Source organism: Mya arenaria, chromosome 17 (assembly GCF_026914265.1).
Source record: "Mya arenaria isolate MELC-2E11 chromosome 17, ASM2691426v1".
In the NCBI taxonomy this organism is placed as follows: domain Eukaryota; kingdom Metazoa; phylum Mollusca; class Bivalvia; order Myida; family Myidae; genus Mya; species Mya arenaria.
The window spans coordinates 40,925,030-40,952,608 of NC_069138.1; the positions used below are offsets into that span (position 1 = coordinate 40,925,030).

At 41.9% G+C, this 27,579-nt stretch overlaps 1 protein-coding gene across 1 annotated transcript in view; it reads left to right on the forward strand.

Annotated features, from left to right (window-relative positions):
* LOC128223487 (mucin-2-like) overlaps window positions 1-20,187 on the forward strand; it is a 42,871-nt gene extending 22,684 nt beyond the window's left edge. The window contains exons 9-22 of the mRNA XM_052932767.1: window positions 2,852-3,054; window positions 3,262-3,393; window positions 3,572-3,667; window positions 3,947-4,155; window positions 9,566-9,590; window positions 10,363-10,449; window positions 10,707-10,842; window positions 11,110-11,309; window positions 11,983-12,165; window positions 15,934-16,066; window positions 16,363-16,553; window positions 17,110-17,550; window positions 17,822-17,957; window positions 19,485-20,187. Of these exons, the coding sequence (XP_052788727.1) occupies window positions 2,852-3,054; window positions 3,262-3,393; window positions 3,572-3,667; window positions 3,947-4,155; window positions 9,566-9,590; window positions 10,363-10,449; window positions 10,707-10,842; window positions 11,110-11,309; window positions 11,983-12,165; window positions 15,934-16,066; window positions 16,363-16,553; window positions 17,110-17,550; window positions 17,822-17,957; window positions 19,485-19,674 (2,362 nt within the window). The 3' untranslated portion in view covers window positions 19,675-20,187. The remainder of the gene's footprint in view (window positions 1-2,851; window positions 3,055-3,261; window positions 3,394-3,571; window positions 3,668-3,946; window positions 4,156-9,565; window positions 9,591-10,362; window positions 10,450-10,706; window positions 10,843-11,109; window positions 11,310-11,982; window positions 12,166-15,933; window positions 16,067-16,362; window positions 16,554-17,109; window positions 17,551-17,821; window positions 17,958-19,484) is intronic.
* The last annotated feature ends 7,392 nt before the right edge of the window (window positions 20,188-27,579 follow it).

The window sequence follows — 27,579 nt, forward strand, 5'->3', positions numbered from 1 at the left end:
TAAAAGAGGTTTATAAGACATGTTACGGTTTACTTCATATCATGTAACAATTTAGTTTTCTCAGTTTTTTGAAAGAAAATTTCTTGCAAAACATAGAATATCCAATTGCTTGTTATTATTCTTGTTACTGACTGAATAATAAAAATTATTATAAAATAAAATAATATTATGCACCAGTCAATTGTACCCCCCCCCCCCCCCCGGTCCGGGGAATAGCAGGGACTTTGACTTTCGGTCCAGTTAACCCCGGCTAAAATCCCTGCCCTGCGGGTACGAACAGATGGTAAATTCCCTGACAAATGCCCCAGCATCCCAGGGACCCTAGGTAAGGCCCATTCCCGGTTATATTTAAAGCGAAGACAAATGGCCACCCGAAAGGTAAAAACAAGGCCCATTTCCCCGGTTATCCCCGGTATACCCCGGACCTGGGGGCCGTGGTTACAATTGACTGGTGGATAACCTGTCAGTGTATCATGTATGGCTATGCTCTACTGAACAGATTATTTGCATCAATGGCTTAATTTGGTAATATTATACACCAGTCAATTGTTACCACGCCCCCCCCCCCCCCCAGGTCCGGGGAATAGCTGGGAGTTTGACTTTCGGTCCAGCAAAGTGAAACCTCGGGTAAAATCCCCGCCCTGCAGGGACAAACTGATGGTTAAACCCCGGACAAATGCCCCCGCACCCCAGAGACTCTATATAAGGCCCAATCTCCGCTAAATTTGACGCTATGACAAAACCACCGCGGTCACCCGGCCCTGCGGGGGCACCTGGAAAGTAAAAACACGGCCCTTTTCCCTGGCTATCCCCGGGGGGGGGGGGGGGGGGGGGGCGTTGTTTCAATTGACTGGTGCATTAATAACAAATTTAATTACGAAAATATGTGATACCGTTCTTCCAAAATTCTTTGTACTCAGTCACAAACAGAACAATGTCTTGAATTTCCAACTCCTGTATTTTCTACCCTCATCACATGTGTAGTACACAGAAATCTTTGACGTAATTATGTAAACAAGCATCTGCCAAAATACACACTGTCGTTTACTTAAATCCACACTGTCTCTAGTTATTTACGAAAACTCTCAACTGTCCGAATTGGGGTCCTATTCCGAAATGCTCACAGTGTTTTATGATAGTGTTATTGATACTGAACATATTTCTCTTCCTGACTAGGTTTTAACATTATTGGCACAATTAAATTGCATGGATTTTTCCAAATGAGCTTACCTAAATACTGATTCTTGATTGTTTTCGGTTTGGTGTTTTCGGTTTGTTGTTTGGTTGTGGTCGAATCCGTCTGGCATTTTTTTTCTAAGACACCGTGCATGGTTCATCGATTTTACGGAAACTGCCGGAAATTCTGGTTCCCGGCGTTATATGAATTACATATTACAAATGGTAAAGGCTCATTTGATAAACTTCATGTTGCTTAGTGCTTACTTAGTATTGTTTTCGCCTTGCATAACTTTCAATCATTTAATGCCTAAACTACTATTACTTGATATCTAATAAATATATACGGGTATATTAACATCCAGCATATCAAAGAGCACAGCTACGCAAGTGAAGATAGCAAAAGTAAGAATCCATTTGACAGATTTATGAATGAAACCTAAAACAGGGACCTATATACAAAACAACAACAATGGGCAACAACTAAATGTTAACATGCATGTGTCAGTATTAAATAATGGAGGAATGATTTAATCAATTTCACAAAGTAAAACGTACAAAGCAATAAGAACTTGTTCGCATTAACATTTTAAGATGGCACAGAATGGATGCATTTGCCATTTACACGCAAGAATATGTGATTCACATACATCAAATAACACAAGGCAATATGCAATTGTCATTTAGCAGCATGCATGTCCTGGCGGATATTCCCTTCCATATATTTTATCGTATAAACAAATGAAAGCGAAAGAAATTTAGATTCTATTAGTTTTGTAGCATGTTATATACACTTCCATGACCTTTAACTTTTACTGTATATTAGAATTGTGTTTCTCCAACCCCAGATAAGTAGATCCAAATATTTGGCCATGCTGGAAATCCTTATATGCCCTCGGGTAAAGATTATTAAGTACCCTTATGGAACTACATTTGTATAGTCAGCAGCAATAAGCTTGTTTTTCACGTGGACTTCCCAAGAAACGGTTATGGCTGCCATATTCTTTGCGATGACTTTGCGTTTACATCAATGTCGATGAAAGCAATAAAATGATAGACATACCTCGTCTTGTGGCAATAATTAAAATCAAAATAAAACATTTCTCGCTGCAAATGTCGCCAAAAAGGTTTTCAAGCTGTATACAAAGAAATATGGCTGCACTCTCCCTAAAACTATTTAAAGAACGATTTGACTATTTTCATATTGTAAATCTACGCGAATTGTTATCACTACGCACAAGAGTTCCAGCAAAAAATATATATTTTCATATTTTGTTGAACTGAGGTGGGAGAAAAAGCATCAACCATAGCCGCTCGTGTAAGATATGTTCATCCCGACCCTCGCGCAGGGTGTTCTGAGGAATCTCGGTAAACCTCGTTTCCACAACACACCCTACTACCGGGTTGGAATGAACCTATATTACCTGGTTGGCCATGGAAGATACTTATGATCTTACCTACGAATTACCTTGGAATTTTAGTAGTGCAGAAAGTCTAGTGAGTTAATGAAATATGTCTGCCCAAAGCCATTCAAATTTATTGACGTTCATTATGATTAAATGACGTGATGTCATAAATACGTAGTAGAATAAAATTGATACAATGATTTGTTAATTAATACAAATATTTGTGAAACATCCGGTATTATGACGTCCGTTTCTTTGAACGTTTTCAGGTGCGTCTCCGACCAGACTGTTGGTTTCTTCCCGATCAACGAGACATGGTGGGGCTACCGCTACCAGACGTTCAAGTTTGTACAGTTTACGGAAGTGTATATCCACTGTGATGCCTACGTGTGCGCGCTTGACGACCCCTCCCCACAGTGTGACCGCAGCTGCCTCCCCACAAACACAACCACAACCACCACCGCCGCACCAGGTAGAGACATATCTGCTTTACGTTCAGTGTTAGAGGGCAAATAATAAAAATAACAATGAAAAGCGCAGATAAATGCGCGAGCTTTACACACCATTATGTGAAATCGTACCATTGGGCTTTTCAACGATTATTTATCTATCTAAATTTTCATTTTCGACAAAAAAAAGCAACAAGTAAGCTAATAGAACTTTCTTTTATTTCATGTAGCGGGAAAGCGACGGAAGCGGAGCGCCGAAAGTATCGCTCCTACGCTCGTGCACGTTAGCAGTCCGACGTTGTTCGTTTACAAAACGGAAATTCCACCGAAACCGCCGCTCATTGAGAGGCCAGAGCAGCCACGTGAGTTTGAACCATCTAAAATAAGTGTTGTTTTTGTAGTTTATCGCTTTAAAGTTGTCATTGCTCCCCGTGACATAAAACCATCAGGATCTCATTGCGTACTCAGAGAAATTCAGCCAAAAGCTAGTGGCCTATTCCTTTTTGAACTATGAGACATAGGTTTTTTTTGTTTCTCCAGCGACCGGGACGCCCGCCAACTCCCCTCCACGGCCGGAGATAGTGTTCTCAACCAGCCACCGTCCGTCTACTGCCACTCCGTCCACAACACCAGCAGGTACTTGTAGACGAGACCCCCCCCCCCCCCGCCATCTTGAAATGAAACACTCATTAAAGCATCTATTAGTTTATTTCACAACACTCGGTTTAGTTTGAGAGTATATGTATGAATTTCCATTTTTAATGTTTTATTAATTATGTTTGATACATTTGCCTTTATGATCACCAACCTATATTGTGCCCCATTTTAGTGTTCAGCGTGTACATTTTGTTATATTTTTATCAATCACCTAAGCAAAACTTTAAATGTTGTTTATACCATGTTTTTCATTACCAGGGAATCCGAGTTCTTCCAGCCCCGCACATCCGGTAAATCCGGGTCAGCCGGGTACAACCTCTAAACCGGAAATACCTGTTCCAGTGACCAAGCCAGGCGATCACGTGGCCACGATAGAAGACCCCGTGTTAGAGAGTTTGGTCAGGAGTTCCGGAAGCTCAATAACACTTACTTTATTGCCATTTCTTGTGTTGCCAATACTTATGTTAGTAAGGATTTTTTAAGCAAAATTGACTCAATGTTGCATTTACTCAGGTGCTTTACAGGTAAATTTAAAAAACACTGATATATTTTTGCACTATTTATTTTTTTCGAACAAGAACCATAGGTATTTTTACATGTTTTGTTATACCAATTGTTGGCTTTAGATTGATCGAGAAATAGGGGGCCTTATAATTGCCATTAAACGCAGATTTAGTTAATCAGTTGAACTACATGTACATTTAAGTTCAAGTAGAGAACATAGTCTGTGATATTTTATAGTTTCCATGTGTTTGATGTTGTAGGTATGTGTACGTATTACAGCAGTAAAAACTCTGTCTCCTCATTAAACATGTTTGCTACATCATTGAACGTTTATATGTAACGTCATTTAACGTAAACACACCGTCATTGAACGTTTATGTTGAACGTCATTTAACGTAAACACCACGTCATTGAACGTTTGTATGTAACGTCATTTAACGTAAACACACCGTCATTGAACGTTTATATTGAACGTCATTTAACGTAAACACCACGTCATTGAACGTTTATATGTTGCGTCATTTAACGTAAACACCACGTCATCGAACGTTTATATGTTACGTCATTGGACGTAAACACCACGTCATTGAACGTTTATATGTTGCGTCATTTAACGTAAACACCACGTCATTGAACGTTTATATGTTACGTCATTGGACGTAAACACACCGTCATTGAACGTTTATACAACGTCGTTTGCAGAGATTGTTTTTAAATGTGTTACCTACATGTACATTTTCCCACCTGTATCTGTTTATGATAGTTGTTATGCATGTCCTAACACTATATTTGATTTTTAACTAAACGTTTTTATTGGTGATGAAAAGTTGAAATAATAATTGAATTAACAGTTGAAGTGCATCTACACCATTGTGGCACAGACCTGCAAATATGCTAAGACTTATACACATACAGTTTTTTTCATTTACCACATACAAAAGCTAATCTACGTTTTAATATTTTATTATACTTGTATTAATCAATAATTTGTTTAAGACTGGAATAATTGAAGAGTTTTGTTTTACTATTCGATATAACCTGTGTGAATACGATTGTTATGGGTTTTATTAAACAAAAATGTTAATAAAACAAGGGTTTGTTATCTTTTTATCGGTTGGTACATACAGTGGACAGGTGCGAAGCCAGCGAAATATAAGTTTTATATACGGTCAGACTTTGTAACTTCAGGGGCAGATTATTTTGACAGAAAGTTTTTACTCACAACAACTTGTGGTTTTTGGGCGTATATTCACTAAGGTCTTGTGTGGTTTCTGGGCGTATATTCACTAAGATCTTGCGTGGTTTCTGGGCGTATATTCACTAAGGTCTTGTGTGGTTTTTGGGCGTATATTCACTAAGGTCTTGTGTGGTTTCTGGGCGTATATTCACTAAGATCTTGCGTGGTTTCTGGGCGTATATTCACTAAGGTCTTGTGTGGTTTTTGGGCGTATATTCACTAAGGTCTTGTGTGGTTTCTGGGCGTATATTCACTAAGATCTTGCGTGGTTTCTGGGCGTATATTCACTAAGGTCTTGTGTGGTTTCTGGGCGTATATTCACTAAGATCTTGCGTGGTTTCTGGGCGTATATTCACTAAGATCTTGCGTGGTTTCTGGGCGTATATTCACTAAGATCTTGCGTGGTTTCTGGGCGTATATTCACTAAGGTCTTGCGTGGTTTCTGGGCGTATATTCACTAAGGTCTTGTGTGGTTTCTGGGCGTATATTCACCAAGGTCTTGCGTGGTTTCTGGGCGTATATTCACTAAGATCTTGCGTGGTTTCTGGGCGTATATTCACTAAGATCTTGCGTGGTTTCTGGGCGTATATTCACTAAGATCTTGTGTGGTTTCTGGGCGTATATTCACCAAGGTCTTGTGTGGTTTCTGGGCGTATATTCACTAAGATCTTGCGTGGTTTCTGGGCGTATATTCACTAAGGTCTTGCGTGGTTTCTGGGCGTATATTCACTAAGGTCTTGCGTGGTTTCTGGGCGTATATTCACTAAGGTCTTGCGTGGTTTCTGGGCGTATATTCACCAAAGTCTTGTGTGGTTTCTGGGCGTATATTCACTAAGATCTTGTGTGGTTTCTGGGCGTATATTCACCAAGATCTTGCGTGGTTTCTGGGCGTATATTCAGTAAGGTCTTGTGTGGTTTCTTGGCGTATATTCACCAAAGTCTTGTGTGGTTTCTGGGCGTATATTCACTAAGATCTTGCGTGGTTTCTGGGCGTATATTCACTAAGGTCTTGCGTGGTTTCTGGGCGTATATTCACTAAGGTCTTGCGTGGTTTCTGGGCGTATATTCACCAAAGTCTTGTGTGGTTTCTGGGCGTATATTCACTAAGGTCTTGTGTGGTTTCTGGGCGTATATTCACCAAGATCTTGCGTGGTTTCTGGGCGTATATTCACTAAGGTCTTGCGTGGTTTCTGGGCGTATATTCACTAAGGTCTTGCGTGGTTTCTGGGCGTATATTCACTAAGGTCTTGCGTGGTTTCTGGGCGTATATTCACTAAGATCTTGCGTGGTTTCTGGGCGTATATTCACTAAGATCTTGCGTGGTTTCTGGGCGTATATTCACTAAGGTCTTGTGTGGTTTTTGGGCGTATATTCACTAAGGTCTTGTGTGGTTTCTGGGCGTATATTCACTAAGATCTTGCGTGGTTTCTGGGCGTATATTCACTAAGATCTTGCGTGGTTTCTGGGCGTATATTCACTAAGATCTTGTGTGGTTTCTGGGCGTATATTCACTAAGATCTTGTGTGGTTTCTGGGCGTATATTCACTAAGATCTTGCGTGGTTTCTGGGCGTATATTCACCAAGGTCTTGTGTGGTTTCTGGGCGTATATTCACTAAGATCTTGCGTGGTTTTTGGGCGTATATTCACTAAGATCTTGCGTGGTTTTTGGGCGTATATTCACTAAGGTCTTGTGTGGTTTCTGGGCGTATATTCACCAAGGTCTTGTGTGGTTTCTGGGCGTATATTCACTAAGATCTTGCGTGGTTTCTGGGCGTATATTCACTAAGATCTTGCGTGGTTTCTGGGCGTATATTCACTAAGATCTTGCGTGGTTTCTGGGCGTATATTCACTAAGATCTTGCGTGGTTTCTGGGCGTATATTCACTAAGGTCTTGTGTGGTTTCTGGGCGTATATTCACCAAGGTCTTGCGTGGTTTCTGGGCGTATATTCACTAAGATCTTGCGTGGTTTCTGGGCGTATATTCACTAAGGTCTTGTGTGGTTTCTGGGCGTATATTCACTAAGATCTTGCGTGGTTTCTGGGCGTATATTCACTAAGATCTTGCGTGGTTTCTGGGCGTATATTCACCAAGGTCTTGCGTGGTTTCTGGGCGTATATTCACTAAGATCTTGCGTGGTTTCTGGGCGTATATTCACTAAGATCTTGCGTGGTTTCTGGGCGTATATTCACTAAGATCTTGCGTGGTTTCTGGGCGTATATTCACTAAAATCTTGCGTGGTTTCTGGGCGTATATTCACTAAGATCTTGCGTGGTTTCTGGGCGTATATTCACTAAGATCTTGCGTGGTTTCTGGGCGTATATTCACTAAGATCTTGTGTGGTTTCTGGGCGTATATTCACTAAGATCTTGCGTGGTTTCTGGGCGTATATTCACTAAGATCTTGCGTGGTTTCTGGGCGTATATTCACTAAGATCTTGCGTGGTTTCTGGGCGTATATTCACTAAGATCTTGCGTGGTTTCTGGGCGTATATTCACTAAGATCTTGCGTGGTTTCTGGGCGTATATTCACTAAGGTCTTGCGTGGTTTCTGGGCGTATATTCACTAAGATCTTGCGTGGTTTCTGGGCGTATATTCACTAAGATCTTGCGTGGTTTCTGGGCGTATATTCACTAAGATCTTGCGTGGTTTCTGGGCGTATATTCACTAAGATCTTGCGTGGTTTCTGGGCGTATATTCACCAAGGTCTTGCGTGGTTTCTGGGCGTATATTCACTAAGATCTTGCGTGGTTTCTGGGCGTATATTCACTAAGATCTTGCGTGGTTTCTGGGCGTATATTCACTAAGATCTTGCGTGGTTTCTGGGCGTATATTCACTAAGGTCTTGTGTGGTTTCTGGGCGTATATTCACCAAGGTCTTGCGTGGTTTCTGGGCGTATATTCACTAAGGTCTTGCGTGGTTTCTGGGCGTATATTCACCAAGGTCTTGCGTGGTTTCTGGGCGTATATTCACTAAGGTCTTGCGTGGTTTCTGGGCGTATATTCACTAAGATCTTGCGTGGTTTCTGGGCGTATATTCACTAAGATCTTGCGTGGTTTCTGGGCGTATATTCACTAAGATCTTGCGTGGTTTCTGGGCGTATATTCACTAAGATCTTGCGTGGTTTCTTGGTGTATATTCACTAAGATCTTGCGTGGTTTCTGGGCGTATATTCACTAAGATCTTGCGTGGTTTCTGGGCGTATATTCACTAAGGTCTTGTGTGGTTTTTGGGCGTATATTCACTAAGGTCTTGTGTGGTTTCTGGGCGTATATTCACTAAGATCTTGCGTGGTTTCTGGGCGTATATTCACTAAAGTCTTGTGTGGTTTTTGGGCGTATATTCACTAAGGTCTTGTGTGGTTTCTGGGCGTATATTCACTAAGGCCTTGAGTGGTTTCTGGGCTTATATTCACTAAGGCCTTGAGTGGTTTCTGGGCGTATATTCACTTAGGCCTTTAGTCTGGGGTTGAGATGCAGGAGAGCAAAGTTTCAATTCTGTTTGGCATAACTATCACAGGAGCAAAGATGGTACACAGTGACGCATCTGTTAAAAATAATCATTTCTAATATAAGGCACGCATCTTCTGCCATAATAAGTGATATTTCAGATACTTTGAAACATTGAATAATTCAGTTTTCCTAGCCTTGGGCACAAGACGCAAAACTTTAATGAATGAAGTTCACGTGTTCCTAATGCGTGTTTTATAGGATGGATTCATCCGGCCGCCATAACGGCAGTTAGCTTAAAGTGGTTCCCTCCACCTCTGTAAGGGTTCAGCACTGATCGATACGGCCACCGATGAATAGTGTCAACATTAAAATAATAACAATACAGAACATTGAAATAAAAAGCAGAAAGGTTTGGACATCCAGCCGTTTGAATTTGAGTCTTGGCAAATATTGTTACGAACTGAATAAACTGCGCTCGCGCCATGTGACTGTACATACCTTGGTTACCGAGCTGGTCCCATGTCTTATGTCATTGAATAACGAAATAAACCTAATCTGTACATTAACATCATTCAGTACGTGTGTACTAGTGTAATATCCATGATCTGTAGTTAAAAGGATAAACCGTTCCTTATTTTGAAAACATTCGCTTCATAATGACAAAAACTTTACCCATTTTGTGTTGGAGCTTATTGTGTATAGTATGTGGTAAGTGTTTTATTTACCAAAGTATGTATGCTTCAAAGTAAAACAGAATTCTTTTAAAGTTTTTATCCTCGTATTCAAGGTTCAGTTAAAAAGGAACTGATGACACAAAGCTGACTGATACTTGGTTATCCTTGCGATGCATGGCATGTAGCTTCCACAAATGACCTGTCAAGATGTAGCCTGTAGCCTCGGCAACTGCCTTGTAGCCCCGACATGTAGCCTCTACGCAGGACTTGTAGCCTCGATAATTAACATGAAGTCTCGACACATGACATATAGCCTCTATACTCGTCATCAAGCCTCAATACTTTACACGAAGCCTCGAAACGTGGCTTGTGGCCTCAACACTTGGCGTGTGACCTCGACACTTGGCGTGTGACCTCGACACTTGGCATGAAGCCTCGATACTTGGCATGTGACCTCGACACTTGGCATGTGACCTCGACACTTGGCATGAAGCCTCGACACTTGGCATGTGACCTCGACACTTGGCATGTGACCTCGACACTTGGCATAGAGCCTCGACACATGCCATGAAGCCTCAACACTTCGCATGAAGTCTCGACAAATTATTTATCTGAAGTTTTTAAGTAAAGTCGTCCATTCAGAGACACTTTATCATGTTGTCCCAATATTAGACTTTAGTAGTCCGCTAAAATGGACATCGACTGTAGGAAGCATACATGTACGTGATTCATATCAGCTCTATGGTACATACTTCCGAACTAGCTAGACATATACTGAGACGTGTTCAATCCGTTTACACCCCTAGGTTTTCTATGTGACGCCGACCCGAGGATCACAGGTCCCGGAAATGGACGTGTCCGGAGGTTCATTGAAGCTCGTGATCAGCCAACACGTGAGTTGTTAACTAGGCAACCAGTTTATTTATTAAAATAGATAAAACACTGCCATACAATAAAATATTGTGCTGTTATGATTGTTCCGATGTTTAGTTAGAGAATACTGAAAATCCGTTGGTTTTGTGAAACATTATACTTACCTTAGCTAAGGAGCATTCTTTGTTCAAACATTTTAACAACTCTGGGGTATGAGCTGTATATTAAGCAATGCCACTAAACACCATTCGTATAACACCAATGTTTTGGTACCCAGCGTGTTGCGAGTGTAACGACCACGTGCCGGAACACAACTGTACCGGATGTAATAATCAGTTCCACGTCTGCTACTACCCCGCCGTCTGCGCCACCACGCTATACTATGACGGGAACCAACTGATCAAAAGCAAGGGGTTCGTGGAATAATTTGAATAATCATATTATTTTGTCATCATTCATGGCGCACCGATTGTAAAATCGCTCCGTTCTTTTCTTGTATATTTAAATTTGAGGTAGTGCTCAGCGGATTTTATTCTTCAATAAACAGAATACTTATTCACTATTTTAAGGCCAGCATTTCACTTGTTTAAATTTTGCACAGCACCCTTTAAACTTGGATTCTAAGAGACAAACTACCGTATAATCGGAAGTCGTTGGTCCGAGTCTAACTATTTTTTCAGATGCATGAGCCGGACAGACTGTCTAACCCAGTGGGCGTTGTCAAACGCCACATCCGGCTGCGCGGCCCAGGACACCACGATGATGGCGGCCGGAAGTGTATGTACGTACTGTTGTGTGCTGCCCCGGGAGAGCTATAGCGATCCAAACGAAAAGAACCAGTGTGTGGACCGCGAACAGAACATATATACACTGCCACCAGGTACTGGAGTATATATCCTTTTAGCCCATTCCTAGTTGCGGATAGTATCGGCTGTAACATGTACGATGCTTAAAGAAGATGGATGCCCTTGGGCAGCTTTCTCCCAACTAATTAAGTATGTTTTATTAAAGCACGATTAAGTAAAGCTCGTTATTTTTGTTCTTCTATAATTTGTGAAATATTCACTTTTTTCAAAGTGAAGTGTTCTGTTTTGATCAAAGGTGACTGTAATGGACTTTAAAAGTAGTTCTGAAAGTTGACTTTTTTTCAAGTTTTTTTTTACTGTCAAGGGAAGTAAGCAGTCTGATAATCACGAAACAAATCTATGATTCAATGCATACACATTACAAAATGAAACAATCAAAATAAAACTAAAATTTCGAATAAACATAAATTATCCATAAGTACATTAGTTAAATCAAAATGGCTATAACATTATGTTTAGTCATTAATAAGTAAAATACACATAATACATATACATGTACATGTATATACAAATCTTGTTCTATGGTGATTGGTGTATCGGTCAACCAATACGAAACGAAACTATAGGGAGCCTAAAGGAAATCTCCAGACGACTTTAATGTATAATTCCAGCCACATGCATATCCGTATTTTAATATTAATTTTCATTAATTCAGTAAAGCACTACGGTCGTTGTATTTCTGTCCAGGTTTTGTTCTACCTACGACGAGTACCACTTCCACCACAACTACCACAACAACAACAATAACAACAACAACAACAACAACGCCAGAACCAACCACAACAACTCCAACAACAACAACAACAACAACAATGCCAACAACAACAACATTCAAGACGACCTCAAGGCCGGTACCAGCATCATCCCCAGGTAGAGTTATTGGTTTATTGTAAGACAATCAATCTAGAAACAGTTTTCTGACGCAGTAGAACGATTATTTATTTTTAAAAATAGCGTCATACTATGTACACTATGACGAATTCCTAATTAGCCGCCTAGTTTTTATCATATTTTAGGAAAAGTATTTGGAGAAAAATACAAATAACCAAATATAAGTTTAATACGATTTATTCCTAATACGTAAAACAAAACTTCATTGAAATATGATTACGGGAACAAACTTAACACATAGGGTTAACATTGAAACCCTTAAAACAAAAACTGCAAGATCGTATTTGATTTTGTTTTAATACTTTGTATGTCACAATGATGCGGCAATTACAGCGAGGCACCATGTCCTCATTGATATAATGTATCTGTGAAGATACTGTTGTGGAATGGCTTCCCAAATCTGATGAATAACACGCGTGAGCACCCTGAGATTTGGTTGCAGCGGCTGGGCGCGCACCCTGCGCTTCAAAAGGTCCCATACGTGCTCGATCGGATATAAATGTGGACTTTTTGCAGGCCATTGGAGTGTTCGCACGTTCTTTGCTACAGGCATAACTTGTGTGCTCCTAGCCGCGTGACATGGTGCGTTATCCTTTGCCAACATCATACCGCGATTGGCACGGATATTTGGTAGAAGAACCGGCCGAATGACGTCATTTTGATACCTCATCGCGTCCATGTTTCCTTGAATGGGTACAATTAGAGTTTTCGTGTGCATGGAAACTCCAGCCCACAGCATAATGGAACCATCCCTGAAGTTATCCAATTCTACCAGACAGATCTCATTGTTCTGCTCACCCCGACGACGATATACGCGAGCACATCTGCCATTCCCACGTAGTGCGATGTGTGTCTCATCAAGATATAAAACATTGGCCCAGTCCGCCCTTGTAAATCGCAAAAGTCGCCTGGCCCACAATAATCTTGCCTGCCTGTGCCTTGCGGTAAGTATCGGAACCCGCAGGTGACGACGGCACCACAAGCCGACAGCCTTTAGGCGATTGCGCACTGTCTGTGGGTATATTGCGTGGTTGTGTCTGCCCAATGTCTAACGTGCCGTCGTCGCTGCCGTGGTAAAACGACCCTGAAGGTGGTCATTGACAAATTGAAAGTCCTGTTGGGGAGTCGTCACTCTTCTTTTGGGGCGTCGTCGGAGATCCGCTACACTTCCGGTTTGTACAAATTTCGCCCAGAGAGTTTAAATACTGAAATGTCGCATATTAAAAAGCCGTGCAACCTGAAAAATAATAAAATCCACTTAAAGTTGATTCAAAGGTGAATGTAAATAGGATACAATGTATTTCATTGTATGATTGGTCAGTCCGATATGACACAGGTATTGTTTGGTTGACCACTCGTGTTATTGTTTACGACCGTTTTCACGTAAATAATAATCACCTACAGATTAATATAAACAAACATGTTTCTGTGAATATTTTGCACTTAATTACAAATAATAATGTGTGTGAAGTTGGCTCAGCCGTCGGCAATAGACAATCGACATTCGATATTATATAGCAAATCTTCAATGTCGAGCTGCAATGTCGAGCTGGACAGAATTCTAGCTCGACATTCGATATTACATAGCAAATCTTCAATGTCGAGCTGCAATGTCGAGCTGGACGGAATTCTAGCTCGACATTCGATATTATATAGCAAATCTTCAATGTCGTGATGAATTGTCGAGCTGGACGGAATTCTAGCTCGACATTTGATATTATATAGCAAATCTTCAATGTCGAGCTGCAATGTCGAGCTGGACGGAATTCTAGCTCGACATTCGATATTATATAGCAAATCTTCAATGTTGTGATGAATTGTCGAGCTGGACGGAATTCTATCTCGACATTCGATATTATATAGCAAATCTTCAATGTCGACCTGGAACTTCGAGCTGGACGGAATTCTAGCTCGCCATTCGATATTATATAGCAGATATTTAATGTCGACCTGGAACGTCGAGCTGGACTGAATTCTAGCTCGACATTGCAGCTCGACATTGAAGATTTGCTATATAATATCGAATGTCGATTGTCGATTGCCGATGGCTGAGCTAACTTCACACACATCAAATAAGAACACATATTGCAACTTTTATAACGACGCGTAACATACCTGTCTGATGGGGGTTCCGGCACGAAATATTCCGACGGCTTGAGCGCATTCTGCACTGCTCATTCTCGCCATATTTAATGTTTTTCATAAAAGACAATCCACGAAGAATTCATTCCTTACATATTCGACAACTAGCATGCCGTGCAGTAGAAACTCGAGCACATAGGCTATTTTCTAAGGATGCAAACGAATGGCAAAATAGATATTCGAATATTCGTTAATTCTTTCGATCGAATATTCGATTACCGAAATTCATATTTAAAAAGATGTAGTAAACTACTATCATTATTCGTTAAAGTAATAGCCGGGACATTTAAACCCTATTTTGTCGTAGCAAGTACGCGCGGCGGACCCTGATTTTCCTCAAATGAGCCTTTGAAATTCTCCATTTTCAGGAAGAAAAAAGCAATACATTATAAGCAGACAAACAACAAAATGGAATTATTCAATTCCGCTGTCTTTTGTAAACAATGTGAAATTAGATGGAGTCCTATGTTTTGCGCCAATAGAAGGTCTTTCCGTAGGATGATCAGCCTCGTTCTGAGATTGACCTATAAACTGACTAAATATGATTATGGAAAACCCAAACCAACTCGGGAATTAGTTAAATAGTAAAACGAAAACATTAGAGAATTGGACTCATCTATTGTGGCAATCATATCATCACCTCGATTTGCGCTATGTTGCACAGCATAATTTGCAGCCAAGATAACACATTCGTGTTAAATCCGATCCCTAGCCAGTTAATGTGGTGGTGGTGTTAGTAGTTTATACTCCGGGTCCCGGCGTGAGCACATTGAAGGGTCCCAGAGTGACAGTTCAACCACCGCACACCTATCCTGGGCAGAACCAGTACTGGGTGCCTTCACCTCTGCAAGGAACTGACAACTTCTGTACATGCCAGGGGCAGTGGTACAGTGCGAATGGTCGTAGAAAGGATTTCATAACCAATCACAACTGAAGTGACCTGGTCCGCCCGGGAATCGAACCCGGGTTGTCCGATTCAGAGTCCAACGCTCTACCGATTGAGCTAACCGGGCGGACAGCCAGTTAATGTAAAAATAGGGGGACTTTTTATAGTACCCGACGATATGTCCCTAAATGACACATGACGCGTGTCTTGTCATCACATTCACACCTCCAGGATTAGGGGCCAATCGTAGTAAAAACAAGACAAACGAGCTTTATAAACAACATCAGTGATGAAGGCAAAATGTGTTTTGTTCTCTTTATCGAACTTTTTTTTCGAATATTCGAATACCGATTTTGACATTCGAATACCAAACGTTTGATCGAATATTCGAATATTCGTTTGCATCCCTACTATTTTCGCACCTACCGTTCCGCATGGATGATTTTGTACATGAATACGTGTTTTCTTTAAACAAATCGATAGGTTGGTTTGTACAATACAAAAATAACCAAAAATTAGATTTATTGATTAAAAATGTCGCTTAGCATCAAATTTTTATGGTGGCCAATTGGAAATTTGTCGAAGTGTATATCCATTATTAATTATTAGGCACATACACGCTTATGTATACACGAATGTAAATAAATGTATTGCTATTAAGAATTTGATTAAAAGTTATTCTTATCAATCTATTGAAATTGCGAATCTGTTCTTTGAAGTATGTGAGACATGTGACGGCGCCAACTGCCAGTCCAGCTCACTTCCGGTCACGGTTTGCCAGCCGTACGAGACATTTTGCCTAAATGCCGTCCAAGTGGACATCGACGGCAACCTCACCGTTGTCAAGAAAACGTAATATTATACGCGTTTTTATTAAAAAATTCAGTTTATTGTCGAAAGAAAATGCTCTTAAATAGGACATATGAATGCTAATTTCGCTCGGATATCTCAGATTTGACTATTTTGAACATACATGTGTACATATATATATATATATATATATATATATATATATATATATATATATATATATATATATATATTACAGTAATTGTACATATTTACAAAATGTAGGTCATAAGAAATTATATTCTGTTGCATTGTCATCTTAATGCAAGTTGACACAATTCAGTTCGATAATGTTGCAGTTGTTCCACGAAGCTGGAGTGTGTGTACGACCACTCGTCTCTCGCATCCGCGTGTCGGACCTCTTCTTCCGGGTCTGATGTTAAATTCGACCCCGGAGCCGACCGAATATGCCAGTACTGTTGCCAGGGCAACGCAGGTGACCCGCCCTGTAACAGAGCTCCCGTACCGGATAACGCCGTGAACTTTGACAGTGAGGGGTAGTTTTATAATTTGCATGAATACAGCTCATCTTTGTTAACAATTTGTCAACAAACCATAGCAACCATTATGGTTGGAATAAGGAAAAGGACAACAAACAGGTCAACATGAGTTCATACTTGCAATTTAGATCTAATAAGTTTAGATGTTTGTACTAAAGCATAGTTTTATTTTATAAACTTCATACACGCCATAATTTGTTGGTTTTTCCTAAAAGCAAAAATAAAGTATTCAGGGGCGGATCCAGTATTTCGCGTTAGAAGGGGCGTACTGTGGAAGTGCAGGAAAGAACGTGCGATCGCTTCCCAAAGAATAAGAACAATACATAGTTTTAATCAGTTAATTGGGGCTTGAATGCGTCCCACAGGAAAGATCGAGACATTTAAGTCTAAAATATTTCATTCTCAAGTGCAATGTTTTCATATTGTGTCTCGGATAATGATATAAAGAATAAACTTTAACAATTTTAGAGGGCGGCGGTGCGGCCGCGTCTTAAGTTGCTAGTGATTAATTAAACGTTGGTAATATTAATTCATATCTTTTTTCAGGGACAACTGAGACAACCAAAACGATGCTTACCACTACGCCATCATCATCAACAGCAGCACCAACAGCAGCACCAACAACAACAATAACTTCAAAACTAACTACACCAGCAATTATATCACCATCGAGCGTTTCTTCAACAACGGCAACAGGACAAACAATGACGACAACAAGGAAGGCAACAAACGCAAAGACAATATCATCAACAGCAACAACACCAGATACAACAATTACAAGTTCTACCATGACAGTCCCAACAACGACAACAAGAACAGCGACAAATCCGACAACAACAACAACAACACCAGGACAAACAACAATGACAACAACAGAACCAACAACTATCATGACAACACCAAAACCAACTACTACAGCAATGAAAACAACGACAAATACCCCAGTGCCAACACCAAAGCCTCACTATACGATACCACCAAACCCTAGTAAGAAACAATTCGTATCCTGCCCGCTTACCTACTACAATGTCATGGACCGATCCACAACATTGAATATTTATATATATATATATATCTCTAAAGGTCAAGGGCGTGTATTATATAAACCTATATATATATATATATATATATATATATATCAGAACGTATATTGCTACTTTGTTACCGACCATGATCACTATCTCTTGTGCTAGATTAACATTTTCAGCCATGATAATCCCCATGTTAATGCTAATTTAAATCTGACCTTGACATTCAGCCCAGTGTGCCACGTGTTTCGGACCCCCGGGCATCTGTGAGCAGCTATACCACATGACAGCGTGTCAGCCGCCAAACAACTACTGTATTAACGTGATCAGCAACCGAGCAGACGGCAGCAGGATCGTCAAGAGATCGTGAGTCACAATTCCCTAGAATGTTCAGTATATCGCCGTTATATGTCTGTTTACGGCAGCATTGCCGTCGTGAAATCGTGAGTCACCATTCCCTAGAATGTTCAGTATATTACCGTTATATGTCTGTTTACGGCAGCATGGCCGTCGTGAAATCGTGAGTCACCATTCCCTAGAATGTTCAGTATATTGCCGTTATATGTCTGTTTACGGCAGCATGGGCGTCGTGAAATCGTGAGTCACCATTCCCTAGAATGTTCAGTATATCGCCGTTATATGTTTGTTTACGGCAGCATGGCCGTCATGAAATCGTGAGTCTCAATTCCCTAGAATGTTCAGTATATCGACGTTATATGTTTGTTTACGGCAGTAGGGCCGTCAAGAGATCGTGAGTCACCATTCCCTAGAATGTTCAGTATATCGCCGTTATATCTTTGTTAACAGCAGCAGGGCCGTCAAGAGATCGTGAGTCACCATTCCCTAGAATGTTCAGTATACTGCCGTTATATGTTTGTTTACGGCAGTAGGGCCGTCGTGAAATCGTGAGTCACCCATTCCCTAGAATGTCCAGTATATCGCCGTTATATGTTTGTTAAAGGCAGCAGGGCCGTCAAGAGATCTTGAGTCACAATTCCTTAGAATGTTTAGTATATCGCCGTTATATGTTTGTTTACGGCAGCAAGGCCGTCAAGAGATCGTGAGTCACAATTCCCTAGAATGTTCAGTATATCGCCGTTATATGTCTGTTTACGGCAGCATGGCCGTCGTGAAATCGTGAGTCACCATTCCCTAGAATGTTCAGTATATCGCCGTTATATGTCTGTTTACGGCAACAGGGCCGTCATGAAATCGTGAGTCACAATTCCTTAGAATGTTCAGTATATCGCCGTTATATGTTTGTTAACGGCAGCAGGGCCGTCAAGAGATCGTGAGTCACCATTCCCTAGCATGTTCAGTATATCGCCGTTATATGTTTGTTTACGGAAATAGGGCCGTCAAGAGATCGTGACTCACCATTCTCTAGAATGTTCAGTATGTCGCCGTTGTATGTTTAATTGTTAACAGCAGCAGGGCCGTCAAGAGATCGTGAGTCACCATTCCCTAGAATGTTCAGTATATTGCCGTTATATCTTTGTTTACGGCAGTAGGGCCGTCGTGAAATCGTCAGTCGCCCATCCTCTAGAAGCTTCAGTGTAACGCCGTACGATGTTTGTATATGTCAGCATGGTCGTCAAGAGATCCTGGGTCAATCTAAAATGTCAACTGTAACAAAAATCTTGTCAACTTTCATTTCATTCTTTTAGAATCTATAGAATAACGCCGTGCGATGCTTGTTTATTCACTTTCAAGTCATGTCAAGTGTTACACATTCAAAAGAAAAATACTCTTTCTTATTTCAAAGACTTAAGCTCTTCACTCGGAGTTCCTGTCATTTTTATCAAAACAATGTTTTTTCGATAAAAATGGCCGAGGAGTTCCGAATGTAAAACTCTAAAATGCCATGATGTACATGCACACGTGTACTTACAGATGCGGTAACGTTGACACGTGCTACCGAGACTGGTACGTCGGAACAAGCGACAGTGACAAGTGCCAGAACTTCGACGATCGCTACGTGTACACGTTAGATTTTGATTGCACGTTCTGTTGTACGAAAGATCGGTGCAACGTCCCCATCCACCCCTCGGACAACACGCTCTACCAGGATATCCGGCCGTAGGTGGAGAAAACACATTGACCACCAAAACACTATTTACAACTATCAAAATACATGCTGTTAATAAATGATTATTTTAGCTGAGTGAAGTTTGCTGAATATAGGTACTCAGATACATAACCGAAATTCGCGACATCCTATGTTTAAGCTTTAAGCAACATTCACAACACTAGCGACATTAATAAAATTTGCGACATTCGAATATTGTGAATGTCGTAAATATTTTCAATGTCGCAAATGTTGTTGAAAGTGTGAATATTAATCAGAATATAAAATCGAATACTGTAAATGAAATTTGAACGTTTATTTCAATGTCGTATGTTCAGCCAACTTCACACACCTGTGTTCTGTCCCGTATAAGACGCTAAGGCCAACCTATAGTGTTTATGAATGATGCCATAAATGGACTTTTTCTTTAGGTTGTTGTTACATGTACATGTTTGTTTAACAAAAGAAGAAACAGCAATGTTCAAATGTTGTTAATACATTGTAATAAAACAAAGAATGTGAATGTGACGATGCACTTAACTCTCTTGGTACAGAATTAACATAATTCAATGACACTTTGAACTTTGTTATTATCGGTACTTTCTCAAATAAAAATATCTTCCTCGAGTTCGCAATAAACAGTTGTTGGTCATTTAGCCAGAAGTTTTAGCGGCAAGGAAGACTCAGGGAGGCATCAATAATTCAGACGTGAGACAGGAAGTTGTCGCTTTGTCACGGGACAAGATTCATTGTCACACAACCTGGTTGGGTTGTTGTTGTTGTTGTTGTTGTCGCTTATTTTCGTCTTGGATAGTAATTAAACAGATCTGACAATGGCTGACAATGTGACACTTGGGTGAATATCTTTGTAACAAACACTGTTTTCAATTACTATTTTTCGTACATTTGAAAACTGATATTCTACCATTTCCAGCGGTTTATTCGCGAATATACAACTACATGTAGTTGGTAGTTATATACGTGAAGTAAGCGGCCTAGCGGCGTGAAGTAAGCGGCCTAGCGGCGTGAAGTAAGCGGCCTAGCGGCGTGAAGTAAGCGGCCTAGCGGCGTGAAGTAAGCGGCCTAGCGGCGTGAAGTAAGCGGCCTAGCGGCGTGAAGTAAGCGGCCTAGCGGCGTGAAGTAAGTGGCCTAGCGGCGTGAAGTAAGCGGCCTAGCGGCGTGAAGTAAGTGGCCTAGCAGCGGCCTAGCGGCGTGAAGTAAGTGGCCTAGCGGCGTGAAGTAAGTGGCCTAGCGGCGTGAAGTAAGCGGCCTAGCGGCGTGAAGTAAGCGGCCTAGCGGCGTGAAGTAAGCGGCCTAGCGGCGTAAAGTAAGCGGCCTAGCGGCGTGAAGTAAGCGGCCTAGCGGCGTGAAGTAAGCGGCCTAGCGGCGTGAAGTAAGCGGCCTAGCGGCGTGAAGTAAGCGGCCTAGCGGCGTGAAGTAAGCGGCCTAGCGGCGTGAAGTAAGAGGCCTAGCGGCGTGAAGTAAGAGGCCTAGCGGCGTGAAGTAAGCGGCCTAGCGGCGTGAAGTAAGCGGCCTAGCGGCGTGAAGTAAGCGGTCTAGCGGCGTGAAGTAAGCGGCCTAGCGGCGTGAAGTAAGAGGCCTAGCGGCGTGAAGTAAGTGGCCTAGCGGCGTGAAGTAAATGGCCTAGCGGCGTGAAGTAAGTGGCCTAGCGGCGTGAAGTAAGCGGCCTAGCGGCGTGAAGTAAGCGGCCTAACGGAGTGAAGTAAGTGGCCTAGCGGCGTGAAGTAAGCGGCCTAGCGGCGTGAAGTAAGCGGCCTAGCGGCGTGAAGTAAGCGGCCTAGCGGCGTGAAGTAAGTGGCCTAGCGGCGTGAAGTAAGCGGCCTAGCGGCGTGAAGTAAGCGGCCTAGCAGCGTGAAGTAAGTGGCCTAGCGGCGTGAAGTAAGTGGCCTAGCGGCGTTAACTTGGCGGCCAAGTGGCGTGAAATAAGCGGCCTAGCGGCGTGAAGTAAGCGGCCTAGCGGCGTTAACTTGGCGGCCTAGCGGCGTGAAGTAAGCGGCCTAGCGGCGTGAAGTAAGTGGCCTAGCGGCGTTAACTTGGCGGCCTAGCGGCGTGAAGTAAGCGGCCTAGCGGCGTGAAGTAAGCGGCTTAGCGGCGTTTACTTGGCGGCCTAGCGGCCTAATTTTGTTCTCAATTTCAAAGGAATTGTTCATGCATTTTCTTGGAAAACAATGGTAAATCAATGTTTTTTATTCATACATTAACAAAACGGCCTTAAATTGTTTCCTATTATTTATTTGTATGCGTTTTCTTCTGAAACTTGTTTTTAAATCATTATTATCTTAAAATTGAATGAATCAAACAGCTCTTCCAAATAGATAACACATTTAGATCAACAATTTCTATTTAAATGAAGTAAATATATAGTTCGAACTCAGTTTCTTTAATGATTTTTAGTCGTGCACCTCTTCAGCGAGTTAAAATGCATTATAATATGCATGCATTTTTGTTTATTTAATGAAAATTGAAAATTATACTAAATTCTTTGTACAAACTGAAACAGACCATGTTTTCTTATTGAATTTGAACTCAAATGCTGAGTTGACAAAATGCTGAAATCGAAGACATATTTGTGTTTGGAAGAAGCTGCACAGCAAAAATAGTTCGGATTTCTGATAACAGAACATACCAGGTAGTCCGGACCAGGTGGGTATATACCTAGATTAGACCAGATAGTCCGGACCAGGTGGGTATAGACCTGGATTCGTGATAACAAAACAGACCAGGTAGTGATGACAGAACAGGTAGTCCGGATCAGGTGGGTATAGACCTGGATTTGTAATAACAGAAAATACCAGGTAGTCCGGATCAGGTGGGTATAGACCTGGACTTCTGATAACAGAACAGACCAGGTTGTCCGGACCAGGTGGGTATAGACCTGGATTTGTGATGAAAGAACAGGTTGTCTGGATCAGGTGGGTATAGACCTGGATTTGTGATGAAAGAACAGGTTGTCTGGACCAGGTGGGTATAGACCTGGATTTGTGATGAAAGAACAGGTTGTCTGGACCAGGTGGGTATAGACCTGGATTTGTGATGAAAGAACAGGTTGTCTGGATCAGGTGGGTATAGACCTGGATTTCTGATAACAGAACAGGTAGTCCGAATCAGGTGGGTATAGACCTGGATTTGTGATAACGGAATAGACCAGATAGTCCGGATCAGGTGGGTATAGACCTGGATTTCTGATAACAGAACATACCAGGCAGTCCGGACCAGGTGGGTATAGACCTGGATTTGTGATGACATAACAGGTAGTCTAGACCAGGTGGGTATAGACCTCGATTTATGATAACAGAACAGGTAGTCCGAACCAGGTGGGCATAGACCTGGATTCGTGATAACAGAATAGGTTGTCCGGATCAGGTGGGTATAGACCTGGATTTGTAATAACAGAACATACCAGGTAGTCCAGATCAGGTGGGTATAAACCTGGATTTGTGATAACAGAACAGGTAGTCCGGACCAAGTGGGTATAGACCTGGATTTGTGATAACAGAACAGGTAGTCCGAATCAGGTGGGTATAGACCTGGATTTGTGATAACGGAATAGACCAGATAGTCCGGATCAGGTGGGTATATACCTGGATTTCTGATAACAGAACAGCCCAGATAGTCCGGACCAGGTGGGTATAGACCTGGATTTGTGATGACAGAACAGGTAGTCCGGATCAGGTGGGTATAGACCTGGATTTATGATAACAGAACAGGTAGTCCAAACCAGGTGGGCATAGACCTGGATTCGTGATAACAGAATAGGTTGTCCGGATCAGGTGGGTATAGACCTGGATTTGTAATAACAGAACATACCAGGTAGTCCGGACCAGGTGGGTATATACCTGGATTTCTGATAACAGAACAGGTAGTCCGGACCAAGTGGTAATAGACCTGGATTTGTGATAACAGAACGGGTAGTCCGGATCAGGTGGGTATAGACCTGGATTTCTGATAACAGAACAGACCAGATAGTCCGGACCAGGTGGGTATAGACCTGGATTTGTGATGACATAACAGGTAGTCTAGACCAGGTGGGTATAGACCTGGAATTATGGTCACAGAACAGGTAGTCCGGACTAGGTGAGTATAGACCTGGATTCGTGATAACAGAACAGGTTGTCCGGATCAGGAAGGTATAGACCTGGATTTGTAATAACAGAACATACCAGATAGTCCGGATCAGGTGGGTATAGACCTGGATTTCTGATAACAGAACATACCAGGCAGTCCGGACCAGGTGGGTATAGACCTGGATTTGTGATGACATAACAGGTAGTCTAGACCAGGTGAATATAGACCTGGATTCGTGATAACAGAACAGGTTGTCCGGATCAGGTGGGTATAGACCTGGATTTCTGATAACAGAACATACCAGGCAGTCCGGACCAGGTGGGTATATACCTGGATTTCTGATAACAGAACAGGTAGTCCGGATCAGGTGGGTATAGACCTGGATTTGTGATAACAGAACAGGTAGTCCGGATCAGGTGGGTATAGACCTGGATTTCTGATAACAGAACAGCCCAGATAGTCCGGACAAGGTGGGTATTGACCTGGATTTGTGATGACATAATAGGTAGTCCGGATCAGGTGGGTATAGACCTGGATTTGTGATAACAGAACAGGTAGTCCGGACCAGGTGGGTATATAACTGGATTTTTGATAACAGAACAGCCAAGATAGTCCGGATTAGGTGGGTATAGACCTGGATTTCTGATAACAGAACATACCAGGTAGTCCAGATCAGGTGGGTATATACCTGGATTTCTGATAACAGAACAGGTAGTCACGATCAGGTGGGTATAGACCAGGATTTCTGATAACAGAACAGACCAGGTAGTCCGGATCAGGTGGGTATAGACCTGGATGTTTGATAAAATACAAGGTAGTCCGGACCAGGTGGGTATAGACCTGGATTTGTGATGACAGAACAGACTAGGTAGTCCGGACCAGGTGGGTATAGACCTGGATTTGTGATAACAGTACAGGTAGTCCGGACCAGGTGGGTATAGACCTGGATTTATGATAACAGAACAGGTAGTCCAAACCAGGTGGGCATAGACCTGGATTCGTGATAACAGAATAGGTTGTCCGGATCAGGTGGGTATAGACCTGGATTTGTAATAACAGAACATACCAGGTAGTCCGGACCAGGTGGGTATATACCTGGATTTCTGATAACAGAACAGGTAGTCCGGACCAAGTGGTAATAGACCTGGATTTGTGATAACAGAACGGGTAGTCCGGATCAGGTGGGTATAGACCTGGATTTCTGATAACAGAACAGACCAGATAGTCCGGACCAGGTGGGTATAGACCTGGATTTGTGATGACATAACAGGTAGTCTAGACCAGGTGGGTATAGACCTGGAATTATGGTCACAGAACAGGTAGTCCGGACTAGGTGAGTATAGACCTGGATTCGTGATAACAGAACAGGTTGTCCGGATCAGGAAGGTATAGACCTGGATTTGTAATAACAGAACATACCAGATAGTCCGGATCAGGTGGGTATAGACCTGGATTTCTGATAACAGAACATACCAGGCAGTCCGGACCAGGTGGGTATAGACCTGGATTTGTGATGACATAACAGGTAGTCTAGACCAGGTGAATATAGACCTGGATTCGTGATAACAGAACAGGTTGTCCGGATCAGGTGGGTATAGACCTGGATTTCTGATAACAGAACATACCAGGCAGTCCGGACCAGGTGGGTATATACCTGGATTTCTGATAACAGAACAGGTAGTCCGGATCAGGTGGGTATAGACCTGGATTTGTGATAACAGAACAGGTAGTCCGGATCAGGTGGGTATAGACCTGGATTTCTGATAACAGAACAGCCCAGATAGTCCGGACAAGGTGGGTATTGACCTGGATTTGTGATGACATAATAGGTAGTCCGGATCAGGTGGGTATAGACCTGGATTTGTGATAACAGAACAGGTAGTCCGGACCAGGTGGGTATATAACTGGATTTTTGATAACAGAACAGCCAAGATAGTCCGGATTAGGTGGGTATAGACCTGGATTTCTGATAACAGAACATACCAGGTAGTCCAGATCAGGTGGGTATATACCTGGATTTCTGATAACAGAACAGGTAGTCACGATCAGGTGGGTATAGACCAGGATTTCTGATAACAGAACAGACCAGGTAGTCCGGATCAGGTGGGTATAGACCTGGATGTTTGATAAAATACAAGGTAGTCCGGACCAGGTGGGTATAGACCTGGATTTGTGATGACAGAACAGACTAGGTAGTCCGGACCAGGTGGGTATAGACCTGGATTTGTGATAACAGTACAGGTAGTCCGGACCAGGTGGGTATAGACCTGGATTTCTGATAACAGAAGAGCCAAGATAGTCCGGACCAGGTGGGTATAGACCTGGATTTGTGATAACAGAACAGACCAGGTAGTCCGGACCAGGTGGGTATAGACCTGGATTTGTGATGACAGAACAGGTAGTCCGGATCAGGTGGGTATAGACCTGGATATTTGATAAAATACCAGGTAGTCGGGACCAGGTGGGTTTAGACCTAGATTTGTGATGACAGAACAGACCAGGTAGTCCGGACCAGGTGGGTATAGACCTTGATTTCTGATAACAGAAAAGGTAGTCCGGATCTGGTGGATATAGGCCTGGATTTGTGATAACAGAACAAGTAGTCCGGACCAGGTGGGTATAGAACTGGATTTGTGATAACAGAACAGGCCAGATAGTACGGATCAGATGGATAAAGACTTGGATTTGTGATAACAGAACAGGTAGTCCGGACCAGGTGGGTATAGACCTGGATTTCTGATAACAGACCTGGAAGCCCGGATCAGGTGGGTATAAACCTGGATTCGTGATAACAGAAAAGGTAGTCCGGACCAGGTGGGTATAAACCTGGATTTCTGATAACGGAACATACCAGGTAGTCCGGACCAGGTGGGTATAGACCTGGATTTGTGATAACAGAACAGGTAGTCCGGATCAGGTGGGTATAGACCTGGACGTGTGATAACAGAACATACCAGAAAGTCCGGGTCAGATGAGTATAGACCTGGATTTGTGATAACAGAACAGGTAGTCCGGACCAGGTGGGTATATACCTGGATTTGTGATAACAGAACAGGCCAGGTAGTCTGGATCAGGTGGATATAGACCTGGATTTGTGATAACAGAACAGGTAGTCCGGATCAGGTGGGATATACCTGGATTTCTGATAACAGACCAGGTAGTCCTGACCAGGTGGGTATATACCTGGATTTCTGATAACAGACCAGGTAGTCCGGACCAGGTGATATGCAAGACGGAGGCGAAACAATGACAAAATGGGATTTTCGGAACCTGTTTTCTCCTGATAAGTAGTATATAGTATATATTTTCAAAATATCATGACGTGCATTTTGGCTCTACAATTACCATGCCTCCCTCGAGGTAACGTTCAACCATTTCTTTATTTTTCTCAGGAGAAGCGTAACTTTCTTTCTAACGTTGTTTAATGTAAAGTACACAATTGGTGCCTTCCCCTAATATATGTCGTTGGGGATCGTGAAGCACTAGAAAACAGTGTTACCTTGCAAGCAAATTGGTCAATTGACTATATAATGTATAAAAAATTAATTTAGTGGTCTGTAACCATGGACAAGAAGAAATTCCGTAGTATTTTTCAATTCATCATTTTGACTTTAGGGATTGGATTGTATAGTGTAAAAGCTCGAAATAAGATTTGATATTTACAATAGGTATGCGTAGCAAGGAGACAGAATCAGATAATTATTGGGTAAAATAATAATAATAATAATAATAATAATAATAACAATAATAATAATAATAATAATAAAAATGTTTTTTCAATGAACACTACAAAGATTTACATTGATCAAATATCGTCTCATACCGTAGAAATAT